Source organism: Haliotis rubra, unplaced genomic scaffold, assembly GCF_003918875.1.
Source record: "Haliotis rubra isolate DU_JTF1 unplaced genomic scaffold, ASM391887v1 Scf496, whole genome shotgun sequence".
Lineage (NCBI taxonomy): Eukaryota > Metazoa > Mollusca > Gastropoda > Lepetellida > Haliotidae > Haliotis > Haliotis rubra.
The window spans coordinates 799,386-823,378 of record NW_025767186.1 but is presented as its reverse complement, the minus strand read 5'-3'; the positions used below and the strand labels follow the sequence as shown (position 1 = coordinate 823,378).

The 23,993-nt window shown below is 37.4% G+C and overlaps 1 protein-coding gene across 1 annotated transcript in view; it reads right to left on the bottom strand.

Moving 5' to 3' along the window:
- Positions 1-23,993, bottom strand: part of LOC124291553 (receptor-type guanylate cyclase Gyc76C-like) — a gene marked incomplete at its 3' end in the record, with an annotated part of 94,377 nt that overhangs the window by 5,196 nt on the left and 65,188 nt on the right. The window contains exons 3-6 of the mRNA XM_046728569.1: positions 14,283-14,403; positions 10,824-10,970; positions 9,150-9,331; positions 3,280-3,415 (exon numbers count right to left, since the gene is read on the bottom strand). Of these exons, the coding sequence (XP_046584525.1) occupies positions 3,280-3,415; positions 9,150-9,331; positions 10,824-10,970; positions 14,283-14,403 (586 nt within the window). The remainder of the gene's footprint in view (positions 1-3,279; positions 3,416-9,149; positions 9,332-10,823; positions 10,971-14,282; positions 14,404-23,993) is intronic.

The window sequence follows — 23,993 nt, the reverse complement described above, 5'->3', positions numbered from 1 at the left end:
CCCTTGTGTGCCTGGAACTCGTCAGTGTATAGAGCTCAGGCCTCGGACGTTAACTGACCATTAAGAGGACACCAAGGCTAATGAATGATGGATTAATCCAGTATAGCTGATCAGAGTGGACACTGGTTGTAACTTGTACGAAATGTCATGGTGTTAGGCGACGTATCGACTTAATCAATTACCCGCCTCACTCTGCATTATTCATCCCTAACAATTGTCAGGCAAAGTTCCACCATCAGCTGTTAATCTTGTTTCTGCGGCCAAGCCGCGCCTTGGCGTAGTGGGCGAGGACCGGAGGATCATACTGTGTAGATTTATTTGTCTGTCTACGTCCTGTATGTTGGAATTATGCAATGGCGGATATTAACAGAAATGTTAACGTCTTAATAAGATCCTCTACTGTGTACACCAAACAAATGTAAAGTTTCCGTGTGGCTCTATAGGCTGACGGTATAGTGGTAGAGACGGAGAGATGTGTGTCATGTCGCCATCAATCACAAAGTCAAACACAAGGTCAAACGGGATGTGTTATACAACTAAATCACTTCAAAATAACCACTTCGCTGAATGTTTATAATCTGACCGGAGACTGTGGTCTGTAAACATACATTGAACACAGGCTATTATCTGTGGGGGAGGTGAACACGTATGGCGCTAAGCCATCAGTGACAAGTGATATGTAGGGTTTCAACGTTTCTAATATGCCGTCGCTTTTTGTGGAACACCATGTATGCACATTACTTCTCACAAGTAACCACACCTCTTTGTCGGAACCAAAGATAAACTGCAACTATACGACACGGTATTTTAGCAAACGTACTGACTTATTTCCACAGAGGTGCCGAAGTATTTCCACAGAGGCCACGCAACTGTGATATCCCCGCACAGATGTTAGAAAATAGCCGAATTGTACCATTGATAAGAGGCAGATAGTTTTGTGAAGAAGAGTAGGCCGGATAGCTCGAGGCCATAGGGGTGAGATGCATATTGATCAAAATGTATAATAAGCAGGCCCCCTAACCGGCCATTAAGTGGCTAATGAATGATGGATTAATCCAGTATTGTCGATCACAGTGGACTTTCCTCTTAACTTGCATGAAATGTCAGTGTGTACCGCAGATAAGAGGTAGCTAATTGTGAGCTGTAGTGTAGGAGGGTGTGTGTGTATATTGATCAGACTAACATGAAGCTGTACGGACAGCGCTGGGTGCCAGTACTTTACCCGCCTCGCTGAACCCGCTAGATATCTACTGGCTGAACTGCCCCAGTGCCTTCACAAATGACGTCATAGTTCAGTAGGTGTCGTAAACAAAACGGGATATAATGTGGAAATTAAACCAACATATCCATCAATATCGCCATTTATTACATTTGAGCAAACACCGTGCAGGGTTATATATGGATCTTATGTTTGACAACTCATCCAAGAGTGATATGGTCAAGATGTGATTGCGGCGGACAATAAGATAGCAGTATCTCAACACATCAGACACAGCGTACATACACACCACGGACACAGAATACACTTACACCCTTAGACACAGCATACATACACACCACAAACACAAAATACACTTACACCCTTAGATACAGGATACTTACACACCACAGACACAGAATACACTTACACCCTTAGACACAGCATATATACACACCACGGTCACAGAATACACTTACACCCTTAGACACAGCATATATACACACCACGGTCACAGAATACACTTACACCCTTAGACACAGCATATATACACACCACAGACACAGAATACACTTACACCCTTAGACACAGCATATATACACACCACAGACACAGAATACACTTACACCCTTAGATACAGCGTACATACACACCACAGACACAGAATACACTTACACCCTTAGACACAGCATATATACACACCACAGACACAGAATACACTTACACCCTTAGACACAGCATATATACACACCACAGACACAGAATACACTTACACCCTTAGATACAGCATACATACACACCACAGACACAGAATACACTTACACCCTTAGACACAGCATATATACACACCACGGTCACAGAATACACTTACACCCTTAGACACAGCATATATACACACCACGGTCACAGAATACACTTACACCCTTAGACACAGCATATATACACACCACAGACACAGAATACACTTACACCCTTAGACACAGCATATATACACACCACAGACACAGAATACACTTACACCCTTAGATACAGCGTACATACACACCACAGACACAGAATACACTTACACCCTTAGACACAGCATATATACACACCACAGACACAGAATACACTTACACCCTTAGACACAGCATATATACACACCACAGACACAGAATACACTTACACCCTTAGACACAGCATATATACACACCACAGACACAGAATACACTTACACCCTTAGACACAGCGTACACACGCATAATAAATACAGCATACATACACTTCCGACAGCACTTCCCACACATATGTCCCAGAATAGAATTTCACATGTTCATACATACACTTAGTATACGTGTAAATGACATACATGAGATTATTTTTGAGATGTTATTCCACTCTCAATATTACAGAATATTTTCATACGTTACTCTTTCTTTCTGTATGTGTTCATCAGTTCTGTAGTTTTTTCTGTCAGTCATTTATTTCAATAAACTGAAATTCAAGAATAGCTTCCAGTGCTATGACAGCCAGGCATCGTATGGCGGGATTCAAGGCCATGGTTTTGTTTACAACGACGTACAGGTCTTCTCTAACAGACACACTCGACAAAAACAACTTTTTAAAAAGCAAAGACACGCAATGGTGTCCAAAATACTTGATCTCTTTGTAAGTGAAGAAGTTTAATTGAACTCAGACAAAAATCTGCATCCGAACGAAGAAGGTGCACGCTCCCGAATGCACATGTGTCATTTTGAATTCTGTCAGTACCGATCCGGGACGGAAGGGTTGGCGCTGGCGAGTCGAGGATGGCGCCACGATTCCTTGTGCAGTACTGCCAGCTTAAGGCGTATCCAACACCTGTGATCGGTGGTTCTAATCCAACATTCACTTGATCACATTTCTTGGTTTGTTTGCACCAAATACAACGTCTGATATCTCCATTACCCGGGCTTCCCTGTCGCGTAGACGCCTTCATCTCAATCACAGCAACGTTTAACTCACTCACTCACACACTCACTCATTCACTCACTAACCCACCGACCAACTCACTCACTCACCCACTCACTCACTCAAACATCACTGACGTGAACTCTACTTACTTTTGTATGTCATTCCCATGATCTGGTTTATAATGGCTCGTCCATCGTTGATGTCGCCCCCCTTCTCAAGCACTTCTTGCGTTGCACGTGCATACAACCACACGGCGTCGTAAAGATACGCAGCTTCCGGTCGAATCTGCAAGAGAACATTCGCATGGTACTTCACAAAGGTCATTTATATGCATATGTATGTGTGGGATAAAACAATATTTATTCTCTCTCTCTCTCTCTCTCTCTCTCTCTCTCTCTCTCTCTCTCTCTCTCTCTCTCTCTCTCTCTCTCTCTCTCTCTCTCTCTCTCTCTCTCTCTCTCTCTCTCTCTCTCTCCACACACGTATGGAAAAAGGGAGACAATAGCTTATATCCACACATGCATGCACTGCTCTGCCTAATAGTTCTATGCTGGGTTCATTCCCATGTTTTACGGTGATTGTACAAGTAACTATCGGAATTCTACAGCAGTCCACGAAGGAGACCAATACAGCAAATGTCTATCATTATCTATTGATTACCGACCGTCGCCGTTAAATGAGGAATGGCTTGACGTTCATCATGTCAGTGTTTCTCTGTAGAGGTAACCTGATTGTGCCGTTGTTTGTTGCGAACATGATCTAATATGACACGGTATATCATTCAGAAGAGCGGTTATCTTATACTTAGAAATCACGAACACAGTAACAATTTGACCACCGGGGCTCTAGATAAAAAGATCTCCGTAGCATAAATTGTAATTTAATCAAGTGAATTATTACTCAGTTTTATTCAATTGTTTCTTTTAGATTTGGATGTTTTAATGATGAAATCAAAATGTGCCTTGTAAATACATTAGCGTAGCCCAAGCATGAGTCACGAAGTCACGAAGATGAGAAACACCGACGGTATTGCAACCCTATACAACTTGACCTTGGATATATTCGCCATTGTCTGACCATGTATTCATTGCTGAGGCCACACTACATCCGCACCCTACACTCACACCGTCACCGACATCACCGCACTCTACACCAACACCGACAACACTGCACCCTACACCGACATCACTGCACCCTACACCGACACCGTCACCGACATCACTGCACCCTACACCGACACCGATACCCACACCGTCACCGACATCACTGCACCCTACACCGACACCGTCACCGACATCACTGCACCCTACACCGACACCGACACCCACACCGTCACCGACATCACTGCACCCTACACCGACACCGTCACCGACATCACTGCACCCTACACCGACATCGACACCCACACCGTCACCGACATCACTGCACCCTACACCCACACCGTCACCGACATCACTGCACCCTACACCGACACCGTCACCGACATCACTGCACCCTACACCCACACCGTCACCCACACCGTCACCGACATCACTGCACCCTACACCTACACCGTCACCGACATCACTGCACCCTACAGCGATACCGACATCAGTGCACCCTACACCGACACCGACACCGACATCATTGCACCCTACAGCGATACCGACATCACTGCACCCTACACCGACACCGACATCACTGCAACCTACACCGACACCGACATCACTTCACCTACGAGCATCTCCTTCATGGGCAACCGCTTCAATGAACTTTCAGTTGACGTACGTTCCATTGATGTAAAATAAACGAAATACATGCGTGGTGTATGTGTGATGTCAGTTAGGCTGGCGGTGTTACACACATGGGACTTCATCCTACTCAGAAGCTGTTTGGTCAAGGCTACAACATTGAAAGCCTATGTAAAGCTTTCCAGTAGAGTTATGGTGGACACCATAGGAAATGTCTAAGTTTGACGCGTCGGTGACAAATTATACTGATACAATTCCTTATTTTCACTTGCACTATACGTTCTTATATTTTAGGTGAGCAACGTTTTGCCAAGAAGCGGTAGGTGTTTTGTTAATTTAATATTGTTCAAAAATAGTCAAACATCCATGTCCCTTTAACTGATTCGCCCATGCCGGCGAGAAATAGAAGACACCAGTTTAATACATATCTTTTTCGTGTTTAAATCGAAGGATAGAGAATCATGGTGACCGACAACCTCGACAAGGCTGTATCACTTGGAAGAACAAGTATATATGGATGACAACTTCTTTTATTTAGAGCACGGCGTTTCGATACAGGTTCTTGTATCGTTTTCAAGTATACTTTTCATACTTGATAACGATACAAGAACCTGTATCGAAACGTCGTGCTCTACATAAAAGAAGTTGTCATCCATATATACTTGTTCTGACTTCCAACTTCTAACATGCCACTCAGAGAAGCTGCATCACCAGAGACAAGACTTCAACTTCCAATACTGAATTTCCCTTTAAGTCGAACAATACAATTGTTGAGGTACAAACAGGCATGGTCATTCGGTACACTTATCAAACAGCGTCATATGACTTGCGCCATAATTGTTTTGTCAAGGTTTCAACATGCAAGGAAAAACTTTCAAAATGCACAACTTGAATGACACTACTCACACTGAACTGTGTGTAGATAGAATTAGGTTATTATGAAGTTACACTCACTGGAATATATTCGAAAGGAAAATGTTTCAATAAAATAGCGCACGTTGAAATATTCTAAATGGTATGTTTGATAAATGTACACACACTTGAATGTTTAGATAATACAAACGTAATGAAATTGCACACATTGAAATATCTTTCAGTGAAATTATTGCAGTGTATTTTCACACACAGGAACATCTTTAAAGAAACAAACTTGCAATGAAATCACATACATTGAAAACGTCTACATGCAAATCATTTAACGAATTTGCATAAACGTGAATATGTTTAATGAATTAAATTGCACACATTATATAATAGCTTTGCGTGAAATTAGTACAGTGGAATTGCACAGAATGAACTACGTCTAAATGAAATCGGCTTGATGAAAGTACACATGTACACTTGAATATATTTTAGCGAAATATGTTCACTGTGCAATTACGCGGATGTGATTACAATAGAATCTTTCAGTGTCCTTCACACACTCATTAACTCATTAACTGATTAAAGCTTTAATGAAATTACATACATTACAAAACCGTTAACGGAATTGCATACAGTGTTATATGTTTACGTGAAAATAGTTTTATAAATATCTTTAAATGAAATTAGTCATTATGAAATTGTCCAAAGCGAGGTATGTTTAAATGAACGCTGTTTACAGAAACTACACGTTTACACATCACTGAACGTAGCTGAATGGCATTGCGGAAATGGGAATAGGTTCAATTAGTTTAATAGTCCTCAACACATTGAAATATCTTTGAAAAAAATACTTAAGATATTGTACAAAGACGTTTAATGAATTTTTTTTAATTGAAACTATTTGAATGTATGTAAAAGTAAATAGCAGACGGACATGCACAAATCCGAATGTTGCACTGAAAATAGTTAAATGAAATGAAATTTTACATACTTGAATATGTTTAAATGAAATTACATAAACTGGAAGACATTTCAATGAAAATCGTTTACCTAAACTGCATACATTTTAATACGGTTATCCAATATTGCCTATTAGAAATGCCTAATGTGGAATATGGTAAAGGTAAAATTAGTCTGATAAATTACACATGTTGCAATATGTTAGAATGAATTGAGTTTCCATATGTGTACGTAAAGAATACATATCTCTGACCAAATAAACAAAAAAAGGATTACAAACAATTATGTACACTGGGATAGGTGTATTCTGAAATGAAAAGGGCTTAAAGAATTGGAATAATTTGGAAAGAAAAGAATGAAGTTGTCCATGTTGGAATATGTTAGACTGAATATGTTCAAAAGATATGAAATTGCACAGATTACAATATGTGAAATTAAATAGGTGAATGTTATTGCTCAAAATGAGATATATTTGATTCAAAATAGTGTCAAGAGATCCACGTAATAGAAAATTATTAAGGGGAAAATATATAAATAGAATTACGGATAATGGAATATGTTGGCACAGAAATATTATTAAGGGAGTACTAACACTGAAACAAGATTGAATGACCATATTTTGAATCACATTACACCCATGGGATTATGTACATTTCATTTCTTAGTGCTTTGAAACTGCACACATTGAAATACTGTTAAAGGAATCCATTTACATGATACCACACACATTGAAACATGTAAAAGAGGATATCGTTCAACGAAGATACACACATTGAAACATGTATAAGAGGATATCGTTCAACGAAGATACACACATTGAATCATGTATAAGAGTATATCGTTCAACGAAGATACACACATTGGGATTTGCTGAAATTGAATTAGTTTAATACGTTTTATTACCTTAATTACACCCCGTAATGTGTTTGAATGAAATAGTTTCATGAAATTAAACACAATGAATATTTTAAATAAAAACAGTTTCAAGAAATTAAACACTGGAATTTATTTATCTAAAACTAGTTTAATGAAATTACAGACACTTGAACATATTGATACGTAAATAGTTTCATGAAATCAGTGGTGGTGACAAGGTGTTATTATATATAAAGCATTAAGTAAAACAAACGAAAACTCGCTCTCGCCTGAACACGCGCCTGGGCTCAGCCTGGTATAAACTCAGACGCACATTACCACGAGACTCCTAAGTGGATCTGAACATGAATTTCTCAAATAATCGTTTCACTGATTGCTTCTGTAAAGATGTACTCTACTGCTCGGGAGCATTCAGTGCACTGGAGTTACGCTGAGCAAGTATTTACACGACAACTCTCGTTTCTCTCTTGCATATGCTGATACAGACATCTAACAACTACGTTTACAGATTGACCACCTGCGTTATGCCTCTAACAGCCCGCATCACGTTCAGTGAGCTGGCACCTGTCTCAATGAACAGCCAAAGATAGAGGGAATGTATTTAAGTTTGTACTTTAGGTTTTTAGGGAAATTACGCTGTACTTGTTTATGAATTTATAGATTATTTCTTTACTACCAATATTATTGAGATTTGTTATCATTAACATTTGATATACAGGTCCATAAGAACGCGCTTGTTATACAGTTGGAATTGTACTCTAGGACCCGGCACGCCAGGAACCTAGGTTACTGATTCCCCTCGGGCTTTATTCCTGAGTGCCAGACGGTCAGATGTGCGTCCAGATTACCCTCCATGTCCACACCGGGATATACTGTAATACGGTTAACAGCTTACCCTCCATGTCCACACTGGGATATACTGTAATACGGTTAACAGCTTACCCTCCATGTACACACAGGGATATACTGTAATACGGTTAACAGCTTACCCTCCATGTACACACAGGGAAATACTGTAATACGGTTAACAGCTTGTCCACCTCCATTGTAATCCAACAGCTTACCCCCATGTCCACACAGGGATATACTGTAATACGGTTAACAGCTTACCCTCCATGTACACACAGGGATATACTGTAATACGGTTAACAGCTTACCCCCCATGTCCACACCAGGATATACTGTAATACGGTTAACAGCTTACCCTCCATGTACACACAGGGATATACTGTAATACGGTTAACAGCTTACCCTCCATGTACACACAGGGATATACTGTGATACGGTTAACAGCTTACCCCCAATGTCCACACCAGGATATACTGTAATACGGTTAACAGCTTACCCTCCATGTCCACACCGGGATATACTGTAATACGGTTAACAGCTTACCCCCAATGTCCACACCAGGATATACTGTAATACGGTTAACAGCTTACCCTCCATGTCCACACCGGGATATACTGTGATACGGTTAACAGCTTACCCCCCATGTCCACACCGGGATATACTGTTATACGGTATGACACTCTCTCACTGCATCACATCCACCAGACACAGCATGCAATCAGAACACACTGAAGACTTACAGCTTTTTTCCCTCCCATATCCTTGAATGGGTTGGAGTAGTTGAAGGGCGGGGCTTCCAGATAGTGATTGACGACACTGCTGAAGATGTCGAAGTCGGGCATGATGGGAGGTGACGTAACAACGCTTAAGAAGTGTCGGAACGCTGCTGCACTGCGCCTTGTTACGTTCGTGTCGAATAAACCTGCAATACAACGAGAGTGATCTCAGTGTCGAACAAACCTGCAATACAACGAGAGTGATCTCAGTGTCGAACAAACCTACAATACAACGAGAGTGATCTCAGTGTCGAACAAACCTGCAATACAACGAGAGTGATCTCAGTGTCGAACAAACCTGCAATACAACGAGAGTGATCTCAGTGTCGATCAAACCTGCAATACAACGAGAGTGATCTCAGTGTCGAACAAACCTGCAATACAACGAGAGTGATCTCAGTGTCGAACAAACCTACAATACAACGAGAGTGATCTCAGTGTCGAACAAACCTGCAATACAACGAGAGTGATCTCAGTGTCGAACAAACCTGCAATACAACGAGAGTGATCTCAGTGTCGATCAAACCTGCAATACAACGAGAGTGATCTCAGTGTCGAACAAACCTGCAATACAACGAGAGTGATCTCAGTGTCGAACAAACCTGCAATACAACGAGAGTGATCTCAGTGTCGAACAAACCTGCAATACAACGAGAGTGATCTGAGTGTCGAACAAACCTGCAATACAACGAGAGTGATCTCAGTGTCGAACAAACCTGCAATACAACGAGAGTGATCTGAGTGTCGAACAAACCTGCGATACAACGAGAGTGATCTGAGTGTCGAACAAACCACAAGAGTGACTTCAGTGTCTTCACAGCAAACATGACCTGACATCACTGACTTGACACTGACTCGACACTGACACGACACTGACATGACACTGACACTACACTGACACGACACTGACACAACACTGACATGACAATGAGAAGACACTGACATGACACTGACACGACACTGGTACGACACTGGCACATTGACACGACACTGACACGACACTGACACGGCATTGACACAACACTGACATGACACTGACATGACATTGACACAACACTGACACGACACCGACACCAACACCGACACGATAAGACACGATACGACACGACACTGACATGACACTGAAACGACTGTCAGGACACTGACACGACACAGACACGACACTGACACGACACAGACACGACATGACATTGACACGACATTGACACGACACTGACACGACATTGATACGACACTGACACGACACTGACACGGCATTGACACGACATTGACAGGACATTGACACCCGACATTGACACGACACTGATACGACATTCACAGGACACTGACACGACACAGACACGACACAGACCGGCCACTGACACTGTACTCTCCGTCTTAATGGAAGAAATAAAGCACATTCATTCATTCATTCATTCATTGACGACACTGATACGACACTGACACGACACTGACACGACATTGACACGACACTGACACAACACTGACACGACACTAACACAACATTGACACGACACTGATACGACACTGACACGACACTGACACGACATTGACATGACACTGAAGCTCATGTTTTGAATTTCGATAACGCACGACTGAGAACTATAAGTGTTAAAATGTGTATGGCATTGAGGTTACCTTGCATGAATTTCTGGGGATTCATGGAGTCGAACTGGTTGACCTCCACGCCGACCACGAAGTAGTCTGCGCTGTCGAGGAGTCCGGCTTCATACAGGTGGTCCATGAGCCCCATAAACTCGTAGTAGAGGCCCAGCATGACGTAGACTGGAACAACACTGATGGCTTCAGGTGGGTTATTATAACACAGACAGTCAGCGTCAACATAGACTGGAACAATACTGATGGCTTCAGGTGGGTTATTATAACACAGACAGTCAGCGTCAACATAGACTGGAACAACACTGATGGCTTCAGGTGGGTTATTATAACACAGACAGCCAGCGTCAACATAGCATGGAACAATACTGATGGCTTCAGGTGGGTTATTATAACACAGACAGTCAGCACGACGTAGACTGGAACAACACTGATGGCTTCAGGTGGGTTATTATAACACAGACAGTCAGCATGACGTAGACTGGAACAATACTGATGGCTTCAGGTGGGTTATTATAACACAGACAGTCAGCACGACGTAGACTGGAACAACACTGATGGCTTCAGGTGGGTTATTATAACACAGACAGTCAGCGTCAACATAGCATGGAACAATACTGATGGCTTCAGGTGGGTTATTGGGACACAGACAGCCAGGGTCAACATAGCATGGAACAATACTGATGGCTTCAGGAGGGTTAGTATAACACAGACAGCCAGCGTCAACATAGCATGGAACAATACTGATGGCTTCAGGAGGGTTATTGCAACACAGACAGCCAGCGTCAACATAGCATGGAACAATACTGATGGCTTCAGGAGGGTTATTGCAACACAGACAGCCAGCGTCAACATAGCATGGAACAATACTGATGGCTTCAGGTGGGTTATTGCAACACAGACAGTCAGCGTCAACATAGCATGGAACAATACTGATGGCTTCAGGAGGGTTATTGCAACACAGACAGCCAGCGTCAACATAGCATGGAACAATACTGATGGCTTCAGGTGGGTTATTAAAACACAGACAGTCAGCGTCAACATAGCATGGAACAATACTGATGGCTTCAGGTGGGTTATTGCAACACAGACAGTCAGCGTCAACATAGCATGGAACAATACTGATGGCTTCAGGAGGGTTATTGGGACACAGACAGCCAGCGTCAACATAGCATGGAACAATACTGATGGTTTCAGGAGGGTTATTATAGCAACGTTATAAGCAACGATCCCCAACTAACGACACTCGTTGCTCGTGACATCAAACACAGCAGTATATAGATCTGACTGCCAGGAAGCAACTGCCATGCTGCTGGAATACTGCTCAGTTTGGCGTCAACAACAAACGACGATCTCACCTCTGAACAATATTGGAAATATTTTATCACCCCTTTACCCATCAACATGTATGCTACAGTTAGGAAACTGTAAAGCTGTTTGTGGGCTATAAAACGAACAACCTCAACAGTGTTCGAACATGTCCCCTGAAACCATGCACTGACTGATTCCATATGCTATGTGATCTATGCTCACGTGTCTTATGTTGCCAACCGTAGGCCGTAATAAAACATATAAAACTCTCTGGTCTCTTTCTGTTGTCCGATCAGATGCTGGTCCCTGACCTTCGAGAGGCCTTGACCTTCAAGTGGCCGGATATTGCCTTCTTCAGCAGATTACCCACAATGATGCGATGCATCCAAATTTTGTTTGTTAGTTTAACGAGGAAATCAGCAGTTTTCCAGCTACATCAGCGTGGCGTGTGTAATTAATCCAGTCTGTGCTGACGTGTCTACTATACACCTACACCACACTGACACGTCACATATCACAAACATATGACTGATTTAACAAGTTGGCAGTCGACTGTCACTCCGTCGATAACAAGTGAGTGGGTATTGTTTAACGCCGCACTAGAGGTTTGGCAGCTCTCTGCACTGATAACTGATAATGAATTGACCCCGCGTCATCGACCAGTACATGATTTCAGAACAATATTGAGTTAAGTGGTCGAAAACTATGCCATTACCATGGGTCTGCAAGTAAGATAGACTGTAATCGTAGGCGTCATGCATTGCAGAGGAGAGCCAAGTCAGTCCTCAGGGGCACGAGGTACACATCGACATGAAGATGTTTGTACTGCATCTTATACAGGCAGTGTCATCAGTTCGGGGAGGAAGCAGTGGAACATTATAGGTGGGTCGACGCATTGGGGAGGGGGAGGGGAAGGGGAAGGGGGAGACGAACAAACATCAGCGTCAAGAGGGATAAGCTCAAGCTTGACTGGGGCGACGTAGCACCACACTCCCCACTACTCACTCGGGCAGACATTGGGAGAAGATTATTGAACTAAATAATCAAATCAATTTGCCTCTCAGACAGACACGCAAATATAACATCAGGCACATTGCACACGATCATTTGAATACACAAGTGATTTCATAGGCCCGTCATCAACTTCCATATGGGCTCTGAGTACATTGGATGTTTATAAGTTTGTTGTAGCTGATAGATATAAATGGTACTTAAAGTCTGACTTGCGTGATTGACAAACATCATCTACAAGACCCAGACACTCGGAACCGAACCCTACTGTGAGGCACTGCTGAAGAGTTGTAACTGGTGAACAAGATCTCCCTCACTCTCTCCTACATAGCCTGACACATACATACATGTTCTCTAACACTGATATGAATTTACATGAGTTCCACCTTCCTACTACATAACCTGATAAACATGACCTTCACCTTCCTAATACATTATCTGATATACGTGACATTCACCTTCCTAATACATTATCTGATAAACGTGACCTTCACCTTCCTAATACATTATCTGATATGCATGACCTTCACCTTCCTAATACATTATCTGATATACATGGCCTTCACCTCCCTGATACATTAGCGGATATACATGACCTACACCTTCCTAATACATTATCTGATGTAGATGACCTTCACCCCCCTCATAAATTAGCTGATATAGATGACCTTCACCCCCTCATACATTAGCTGATATACATGACCTACACCTTCCTAATACATTATCTGATGTAGATGACCTTCACCCCCCTCATAAATTAGCTGATATAGATGACCTTCACCCCCTCATACATTAGCTGATATAGATGACCTTCACCTTCCTAACACAATATCTAATATAGATGACATCCATACATCCCTACACCGTGACACCTACACCCCTACAACGTGACACCTACACGTGACACCTACACCCCTACACCGTGAAACCTACACCCCTACACCGTGACACCTACACCCCTACACCGTGACACCTACACCCCTACACCGTGACACCTACACCCCTACACCGTGACACCTACACCCCTACACCGTGACACCTACACCCCGACACCTACACCCCTACACCGTGACACCTACACGTGACACCTACACCCCTACACCGTGACACCTACACCCCTACACCGTGACACCTACACCCCTACACCGTGACACCTACTTCTGGTGTCGGTCTTGGTCTCCGCCACGATCTTGACGAAAGGGTTCTCCATGTGTTTGTGGAAGTAGGGGCTGATGTATTCTCTGCGAAACGTCACGTTGATGCCGTACTCCTTCAGCAACTGAAAAAGTGATTGGCAGTCAGTGTGTCGCATAACACTAGCCTGGGGCTGCCGCAAATAGAATTATATGACAAACATGTGCACTAGGCGCGAGGAGGAATTGAATTTTCAAGACTCAATCATTTATCATGCCACACAAAAAACACGCACATATAAAGATTCAGATTTTCGACAGTCGCAATAAATTCGTTTCGCATTAAGCATTTGATCAGAAAATTTGAACTGTTTCAGACCAATTAGTGTCCAAACGGGGCGTGAGCATTTAAAAGTGAGAGTAAGTTATGGGTTGCGGCGGTGGGTGTCGACCACAGCACGTACTGGCAGGCGCGAGATTGATGCGGAGAAGGATATCGAACTGCGTTGCAAAGAGTGGTTGCTGTTTGTATGCAGAACGATATAATCATTGGTTTGTTTTTATGGCTATGAATGCCTCCATAGATTTGTTTCATGAAAGTTACACTGACATTCCAAAAATGATAACGTTTGTTAGAAAATGAGTGATGTAGGAACATGATGCATATAACTCTTCTACTTACACAGCTCGCTTGGCCAGGGAATGGACATCACACGTAAGAAATACAATACAGAAACATCCATCAGCCCCTTTAACGTGTACTAGTTGCGTGGATACGTGCGATACAATAATGTCCTATTATAATAGTCAGCAAAATACCTTCCAATACAGAGTAACCGTGTTACAACTGGGTTTCAGCAACCAATGCTTGTCGCAAGAGGCGTGTAACGGGATCAGGTGGTCAGACTCACTGACTTTGTTGGCACATGTCATTGTATCGCAGTTGCGTAGATAGATGGTCATTATGTTGATTACTAGATTGTCTGGTCCATATTCGATTATTTACAGACCGCCGCCACAGTAACAACCAACCAACTATATATAGTAACAACCAACCAACTATATATAGTAACAACTAACCATATATATATAGTAACAACTAACCATATATATATAGTAACAACTAACCAACTAGATATAGTAACAACCGACCAACTATATACAGTAACAACTAACCATATATATATAGTAACAACCAACCAACTATATATAGTAACAACCAACCAACTATATATATTAACAACTAACCAACTAGATATAGTAACAACCAACCAACTATATACAGTAACAACCAACCAACTATATAAACTAACAACCAATCAACTATATACAGTAACAACCAACCAACTATATACAGTAACAAATAACCAACTATATATAGTAACAAATAACCAACTATATATAGTAACAACCAACCAACTATATACAGTAACAACCAGCCAACTATATATAGTAACAACTAACCAACTATATATAATAACAACCACCCAACTATATATAGTAAGAACCAACCAACTAAATACAGTAACAACAAACCAACTATATATAGTAACAACTAACCAACTATATATAGTAACAACCACCCAACTATTTATAGTAACAACCAACCAACTATATACAGTAACAACCAACCAACTATATATAGTAACAACTAACCAGGTATATATAGTAACAACTAACCAACTATTTATAGTAACAACTAACCAACTATATATAGTAACAACTAACCAACTATATATAGTAACAACTAACCAACTATATATAGTAACAACTAACCAACTATATATAGTAACAACTAACCAACTATATATAGTAATAACTAACCAACTTTATATAGTAACAACTAACCAACTATATATAGTTACAACTAACCAACCATATATAGTAACAACCAACCAACTATATATAGTAACAACCAACCAACTATATATAGTAACAACTAACCAACTATATATAGTAACAACCAACCAACTATATATAGTAACAAAAAAACCAACTATGTATAGTAACAACCAACCAAATATGTATAGTAACAACCAACCACCTATGTATAGTAACAACTAACCAACTATATATAGTAACAACCAATCAACTATATATAGTGACAACTAACCAACTATATATGGTAACAACCAACCAACTATATATAGTAACAACTAACCAACTATATATAGTAACAACTAACCAACTATATATAGTAACAACTAACCAACTATATATAATAACAACCGACCAACTATATATAGTAACAACCAACCAACTATATATAGTAATATCCAACCAACTATATATAGTAACAACTAACCAGCTATATAGAGTAACAACCAACCAACTATTTATAGTAACAACCAACCAACTATATATAGTAACAACCAACCAAATATATATTGTAACAACCAACCAACTATAAATAGTAACAACCAACCAACTTTATATAGTGACAACCAACCAACTATATATAGTAACAACCAACCAACTATATATAGTAACAACTAACCAACTATATATAGTAACAACCGACCAACTATATACAGTAACAACCAACCAACTATGTATAGTAACATTCAACCAACTATATATAGTAACAACCAACCAACTATATATAGTAACAACCAACCAACTATATGTAGTAACAACTAACCAACTATATATAGTAACAACCAACCAACAATATATAGTAACAACCAACCAGCTATGTATAGTAACAACCAAACAAATATGTATAGTAACAACCAACCATGTATAGTAACAACCAACCAACTATATATAGTAACAACTAACCAACTATATATAGTGACAACTAACCAACTATATATAGTAACAACTAACCATATATATATAGTAACAACTAACCAACCAGATATAGTAACAACCGACCAACTATATATAGTAACAACTAACCATATATATATAGTAACAACCTACAAACTATATACAGTAACAACCAACCAACTATATATAGTAACAAATAACCAACTATATATAGTAACAACTAACCAACTATATATAGTAACAACCAACCAACTATATACAGTAACAACCAGCCAACTGTATATAGTAACAACTAACCAACTATATATAATAACAACCACCCAACTATATATAGTAACAACCAACCAACTAAATACAGTAACAACCAACCAACTATATATAGTAACAACTAACCAACTATATATAGTAACAACCAACCAGCTATGTATAGTAACAACCAAACAAATATGTATAGTAACAACCAACCAACTATGTATAGTAACAACCAACCAACTATATATGGTAACAACTAACCAACTATATATAGTGACAACTAACCAACTATATAAAGTAACATCCAACCAACTATATATAGTAACAACCAACCAACTATATATAGTAACAACCAACCAACTATATATAGTAACAACCAACCAACTATATATAGTAACAACCAACCAACTATATATAGCAACAACGAACCAACTATATATAGTAACAACCAACCAACTATTTATAGTAACAACTAACCAACTATATATAGTAACAACTAACCAACTATATATAGTAACAACCAACCAACTATATATAGTAACAACTAACCAACTATATATAGTAACAACCAACCAACTATATATAGTAATATCCAACCAACTATATATAGTAACAACTAACCAGCTATATATAGTAACAACCAACCAACTATTTATAGTAACAACAAACCAACTATATATAGTAACAACCAACCAACTATATATAGTAACAACCAACCAACTATATATAGTAACAACCAACCAACTTTATATAGTGATTACCAACCAATATATATATATAGTAACAACTAACCAACTATATATAGTAACAACTAACCAACTATATATAGTAACAACCGACCAACTATATACAGTAACAACCAACCAACTATGTATAGTAACATTCAACCAACTATATATAGTAACAACCAACCAACTATATATAGTAACAACCAACCAACTATATGTAGTAACAACTAACCAACTATATATAGTAACAACCAACCAACTATATATAGTAACAACCAACCAGCTATGTATAGTAACAACCAAACAAATATGTATAGTAACAACCAACCAACTATGTATAGTAACAACGAACCAACTATATATAGTAACAACTAACCAACTATATATAGTGACAACTAACCAACTATATATAGTAACAACTAACCATATATATATAGTAACAACTAACCAACTAGATATAGTAACAACCGACCAACTATATATAGTAACAACTAACCATATATGTAAAGTAACAACCAACCAACTATATACAGTAACAACCAACCAACTATATACAGTAACAAATAACCAACTATATATAGTAACAACTAACCAACTATATATAATAACAACCTCCCAACTATATATAGTAACAACCAACCAACTAAATACAGTAACAACCAACCAACTATATATAGTAACAACCAACCAACTATATATAGTAACAACCAACCAACTATATATAGTAACAACCAACCAACTATATATAGTAACAACCAACCAACTATATATAGCAACAACGAACCAACTATATATAGTAACAACCAACCAACTATTTATAGTAACAACTAACCAACTATATATAGTAACAACTAACCAACTATATATAGTAACAACCAACCAACTATATATAGTAACAACTAACCAACTATATATAGTAACAACCAACCAACTATATATAGTAATATCCAACCAACTATATATAGTAACAACTAACCAGCTATATATGGTAACAACCAACCAACTATTTATAGTAACAACAAACCAACTATATATAGTAACAACCAACCAACTATATATAGTAACAACCAACCAACTATATATAGTAACAACCAACCAACTTTATATAGTGATTACCAACCAACTATATATAGTAACAACTAACCAACTATATATAGTAACAACTAACCAACTATATATAGTAACAACCGACCAACTATATACAGTAACAACCAACCAACTATGTATAGTAACATTCAACCAACTATATATAGTAACAACCAACCAACTATATATAGTAACAACCAACCAACTATATGTAGTAACAACTAACCAACTATATATAGTAACAACCAACCAACTATATATAGTAACAACCAACCAGCTATGTATAGTAACAACCAAACAAATATGTATAGTAACAACCAACCAACTATGTATAGTAACAACGAGACCAACTATATATAGTAACAACTAACCAACTATATATAGTGACAACTAACCAACTATATATAGTAACAACTAACCATATATATATAGTAACAACTAACCAACTAGATATAGTAACAACCGACCAACTATATATAGTAACAACTAACCATATATGTAAAGTAACAACCAACCAACTATATACAGTAACAACCAACCAACTATATACAGTAACAAATAACCAACTATATATAGTAACAACTAACCAACTATATATAATAACAACCACCCAACTATATATAGTAACAACCAACCAACTAAATACAGTAACAACCAACCAACTATATATAGTAACAACTAACCAACTATATATAATAACAACCGACCAACTATATATAGTAACAACCAATCAACTATATATAGTAATATCCAACCAACTATATATAGTAACAACTAACCAGCTATATAGAGTAACAACCAACCAACTATTTATAGTAACAACCAACCAACTATATATAGTAACAACCAACCAAATATATATTGTAACAACCAACCAACTATAAATAGTAACAACCAACCAACTTTATATAGTGACAACCAACCAACTATATATAGTAACAACCAACCAACTATATGTAGTAACAACTAACCAACTATATATAGTAACAACCAACCAACTATATATAGTAACAACCAACCAGCTATGTATAGTAACAACCAAACAAATATGTATAGTAACAACCAACCATGTATAGTAACAACCAGTCAACTGTATATAGTAACAACTAACCAACTATATATAATAACAACCACCCAACTATATATAGTAACAACCAACCAACTAAATACAGTAACAACCAACCAACTATATATAGTAACAACTAACCAACTATATATAGTAACAACCAACCAGCTATGTATAGTAACAATCAAACAAATATGTATAGTAACAACCAACCAACTATGTATAGTAACAACCAACCAACTATATATGGTAACAACTAACCAACTATATATATAGTGACAACTAACCAACTATATAAAGTAACATCCAACCAACTATATATAGTAACAACCAACCAACTATATATAGTAACAACCAACCAACTATATATAGTAACAACCAACCAACTATATATAGTAACAACCAACCAACTATATATAGCAACAACGAACCAACTATATATAGTAACAACCAACCAACTATTTATAGTAACAACTAACCAACTATATATAGTAACAACTAACCAACTATATATAGTAACAACCAACCAACTATATATAGTAACAACTAACCAACTATATATAGTAACAATAACCAACTATATATAGTAATATCAACCAACTATATATAGTAACAACTAACCAATATATATAGTAACAACCAACCAACTATTTATAGTAACAACAAACCAACTATATATAGTAACAACCAACCAACTATATATAGTAACAATAACCAACTATATATAGTAACAACCAACCAACTTTATATAGTGATTACCAATAACTATATATAGTAACAACTAACCAACTATATATAGTAACAACTAACCAACTATATATAGTAACAACCGACCAACTATATACAGTAACAACCAACCAACTATGTATAGTAACATTCAACCAACTATATATAGTAACAACCAACCAACTATATATAGTAACAACCAACCAACTATATGTAGTAACAACTAACCAACTATATATAGTAACAACCAACCAACTATATATAGTAACAACCAACCAGCTATGTATAGTAACAACCAAACAAATATGTATAGTAACAACCAACCAACTATGTATAGTAACAACGAACCAACTATATATAGTAACAACTAACCAACTATATATAGTGACAACTAACCAACTATATATAGTAACAACTAACCATATATATATATAGTAACAACTAACCAACTAGATATAGTAACAACCGACCAACTATATATAGTAACAACTAACCATATATGTAAAGTAACAACCAACCAACTATATACAGTAACAACCAACCAACTATATACAGTAACAAATAACCAACTATATATAGTAACAACTAACCAACTATATATAATAACAACCTCCCAACTATATATAGTAACAACCAACCAACTAAATACAGTAACAACCAACCAACTATATATAGTAACAACCAACCAACTATATATAGTAACAATAACCAACTATATATAGTAACAACCAACCAACTATATATAGTAACAATAACCAACTATATATAGCAACAACAGACCAACTATATATAGTAACAACCAACCAACTATTTATAGTAACAACTAACCAACTATATATAGTAACAACTAACCAACTATATATAGTAACAACCAACCAACTATATATAGTAACAACTAACCAACTATATATAGTAACAACCAACCAACTATATATAGTAATATCCAACCAACTATATATAGTAACAACTAACCAGCTATATATGGTAACAACCAACCAACTATTTATAGTAACAACAAACCAACTATATATAGTAACAACCAACCAACTATATATAGTAACAACCAACCAACTATATATAGTAACAACCAACCAACTTTATATAGTGATTACCAACCAACTATATATAGTAACAACTAACCAACTATATATAGTAACAACTAACCAACTATATATAGTAACAACCGACCAACTATATACAGTAACAACCAACCAACTATGTATAGTAACATTCAACCAACTATATATAGTAACAACCAACCAACTATATATAGTAACAACCAACCAACTATATGTAGTAACAACTAACCAACTATATATAGTAACAACCAACCAACTATATATAGTAACAACCAACCAGCTATGTATAGTAACAACCAAACAAATATGTATAGTAACAACCAACCAACTATGTATAGTAACAACGAACCAACTATATATAGTAACAACTAACCAACTATATATAGTGACAACTAACCAACTATATATAGTAACAACTAACCATATATATATAGTAACAACTAACCAACTAGATATAGTAACAACCGACCAACTATATATAGTAACAACTAACCATATATGTAAAGTAACAACCAACCAACTATATACAGTAACAACCAACCAACTATATACAGTAACAAATAACCAACTATATATAGTAACAACTAACCAACTATATATAATAACAACCACCCAACTATATATAGTAACAACCAACCAACTAAATACAGTAACAACCAACCAACTATATATAGTAACAACTAACCAACTATATATATAACAACAACTGACCAACTATATATAGTAACAACCAATCAACTATATATAGTAATATCAAACCAACTATATATAGTAACAACTAACCAGCTATATAGAGTAACAACCAATAACTATTTATAGTAACAACCAACCAACTATATATAGTAACAACCAACCAAATATATATTGTAACAACCAACCAACTATAAATAGTAACAACCAACCAACTTTATATAGTGACAACCAACCAACTATATATAGTAACAACCAACCAACTATATGTAGTAACAACTAACCAACTATATATAGTAACAACCAACCAACTATATATAGTAACAACCAACCAGCTATGTATAGTAACAACCAAACAAATATGTATAGTAACAACCAACCATGTATAGTAACAACCAACCAACTATATATAGTAACAACTAACCAACTATATATAGTGACAACTAATCAACTATATATAGTAACAACTAACCATATATATATAGTAACAACTAACCAACCAGATATAGTAACAACCGACCAACTATATATAGTAACAACTAACCATATATATATAGTAACAACCAACAAACTATATACAGTAACAACCAACCAACTATATATAGTAACAAATAACCAACTATATATAGTAACAACTAACCAACTATATATAGTAACAACCAACCAACTATATACAGTAACAACCAGCCAACTGTATATAGTAACAACTAACCAACTATATATAATAACAACCCACTAACTATATATGGTAACAACCAACCAACTAAATACAGTAACAACCAACCAACTATATATAGTAACAACTAACCAACTATATATAGTAACAACCAACCAGCTATGTATAGTAACAACCAAACAAATATGTATAGTAACAACCAACCAACTATATATAGTAACAACCAACCAACTATATATAGTAACAACTAACCAACTATATATAGTGACAACTAACCAACTATATAAAGTAACATCCAACCAACTATATATAGTAACAATAACCAACTATATATAGTAACAACCAACCAATATATATAGTAACAACCAACTAACTATATATAGTAACAACCAACCAACTAACTATATATAGCAACAACGAACCAACTATATATAGTAACAACCAACCAACTATTTATAGTAACAACTAACCAACTATATATAGTAACAACTAACCAACTATATATAGTAACAACCAACCAACTATATATAGTAACAACTAACCAACTATATATAGCCACAACCAACCAACTATATATAGTAATATCCAACCAACTATATATAGTAACAACTAACCAGCTATATATAGTAACAACCAACCAACTATTTATAGTAACAACAAA